At 40.9% G+C, this 1665-nt stretch overlaps 1 protein-coding gene across 1 annotated transcript in view; it reads right to left on the bottom strand.

The window, feature by feature from the left end:
* sema4gb (sema domain, immunoglobulin domain (Ig), transmembrane domain (TM) and short cytoplasmic domain, (semaphorin) 4Gb) overlaps nt 1-1665 on the bottom strand; it is a 41186-nt gene that overhangs the window by 21371 nt on the left and 18150 nt on the right. The window contains exons 3-5 of the mRNA XM_032501734.1: nt 953-1101; nt 485-547; nt 81-179 (exon numbers count right to left, since the gene is read on the bottom strand). Of these exons, the coding sequence (XP_032357625.1) occupies nt 81-179; nt 485-547; nt 953-1101 (311 nt within the window). The remainder of the gene's footprint in view (nt 1-80; nt 180-484; nt 548-952; nt 1102-1665) is intronic.

Raw genomic sequence — 1665 nt, forward strand, 5'->3', positions numbered from 1 at the left:
GATAAGACAATTAGTCATTTCCAATCCTTTGTTTCCTTCTACTCATACTTGCACTAAAATGAAATCACGCACGCTCTTACTATGTAAGCACAAAGAGGTTTGAAGGCATTTGTTCCACAGACGTATAGGTGAGTCTCATTGAATCGCTGCAGAAAGCGGATGTGATTGTAGCACTCTGTCTGCAGGGAACAGAGAAAAACTGGTTATTTCTGGCTCCACAATAAGAAAGAACTGGAGAAGATAGGCCAGTCAATCCACTTCATGTATAGGCTATTTCATGCAAATATTCAATTAATGAGTGTGATTTTCTTTTTAGGAAAAAATGGATTAGGAAGCAATGGAAAGGACTTTTCATCTTTGTTGTTGTCAGAAGCAATCCACACATCACAAAGCAAAATGGTTTAATTCATGTTCTCCTATAATTACTCAGTAAATAAAGACTTTCATCAAAAGAAAAAGTGAGAGTCGAGCTGCAGCCGTGTACCTGATTGTTTCTCCCTTTGTTGAGACATTGCTTCTTCTGTTCAGGAGAAGCATCCCAATCAATCTGCAAACAACGGGGAGGGGGTAATAAGGATGACTCAGCTCAATAAATAGAGAGGGAAACAGATAGATAAATAGAAAGATCTATGGACAGAGAAGGGGGAGATGAAGAGAAGAAAACAAGTGTGTGCATGTGATAAACAGGAAGCGATTAAAGAGAAGACAGCTCACTTAATTCTCTGGCTGCAACACTGAGTTCTGACTCTGTTCAGTAACCCTTGAATAAACGCCTGGTGTATTTAATCCTACATCCATAAAATTGGAGGAACACAATGGGATTTGCTCAATCTGCTTAAGGCTATTATTAGTTTGTCCTCCTTTAAGACTTATGGGAGAAAACTTGTGAAGCGGGGGTTTGTTTGGGCTGTTTCTTTGTCAATTACTGTGGCGATCTGACCGTGACACTCACTGTGAGGTTTGCAGTTGTGGAGATGTTGGAGGTGTTGAGTGCATGCAGGGCCCCTCTGCCTCCCACGTACAGCAGCCCGGCCCCCTCCTCCAGCAGGAGGGTGCTGTAGTTCTGGGAAGAGCCAATGAAACTGGCTCTGCCCAACACACCTGCAAATATATGACACACATTACTGTATAACAACATGTAATGGAGAAATCTGTGTACACTGTACACGCCTGTACTTTTGGACTAGGGACCTATTCATGGTTTAGGCTTGTATTAACAGTTTGGGGAAGGAACCTTTCTTCCTATTTTAACAGACAATGCCGCCCTGTCACACATTTTGCTTAATTGTTTATATAAGGTATGTAGCCCTGTAATTTCTCTGTTTTTGCAATATCTCTGTTTTTTGCATCATGCAATTGTGGGCAATATTGCAAATCAATGATGAGGTATTTGGTTCACAGCCAAAAACAGTCGTCCTCATCTGATTATAGTCCCGCCATTGAATTTCCAGAAACGTACTATATCATTATACACTACATGGTCAAAAGTATGTGGACAGTGTGTATTTTTGGAACATCCAGCGATGTTTTCTTGCAAGCTTTCTAACTTTATGGAAGACTGTGATGGCCACAGTCATGGCCACACAGCCAGCTTAAGAGCGGTAACCTCAAGCGCTTATATTTTTCCTTAGGTTTAGTTGATATGATTTTGTGTATACATCTTCA

Source organism: Etheostoma spectabile, chromosome 21 (genome assembly GCF_008692095.1).
Source record: "Etheostoma spectabile isolate EspeVRDwgs_2016 chromosome 21, UIUC_Espe_1.0, whole genome shotgun sequence".
Classification (NCBI taxonomy): domain Eukaryota; kingdom Metazoa; phylum Chordata; class Actinopteri; order Perciformes; family Percidae; genus Etheostoma; species Etheostoma spectabile.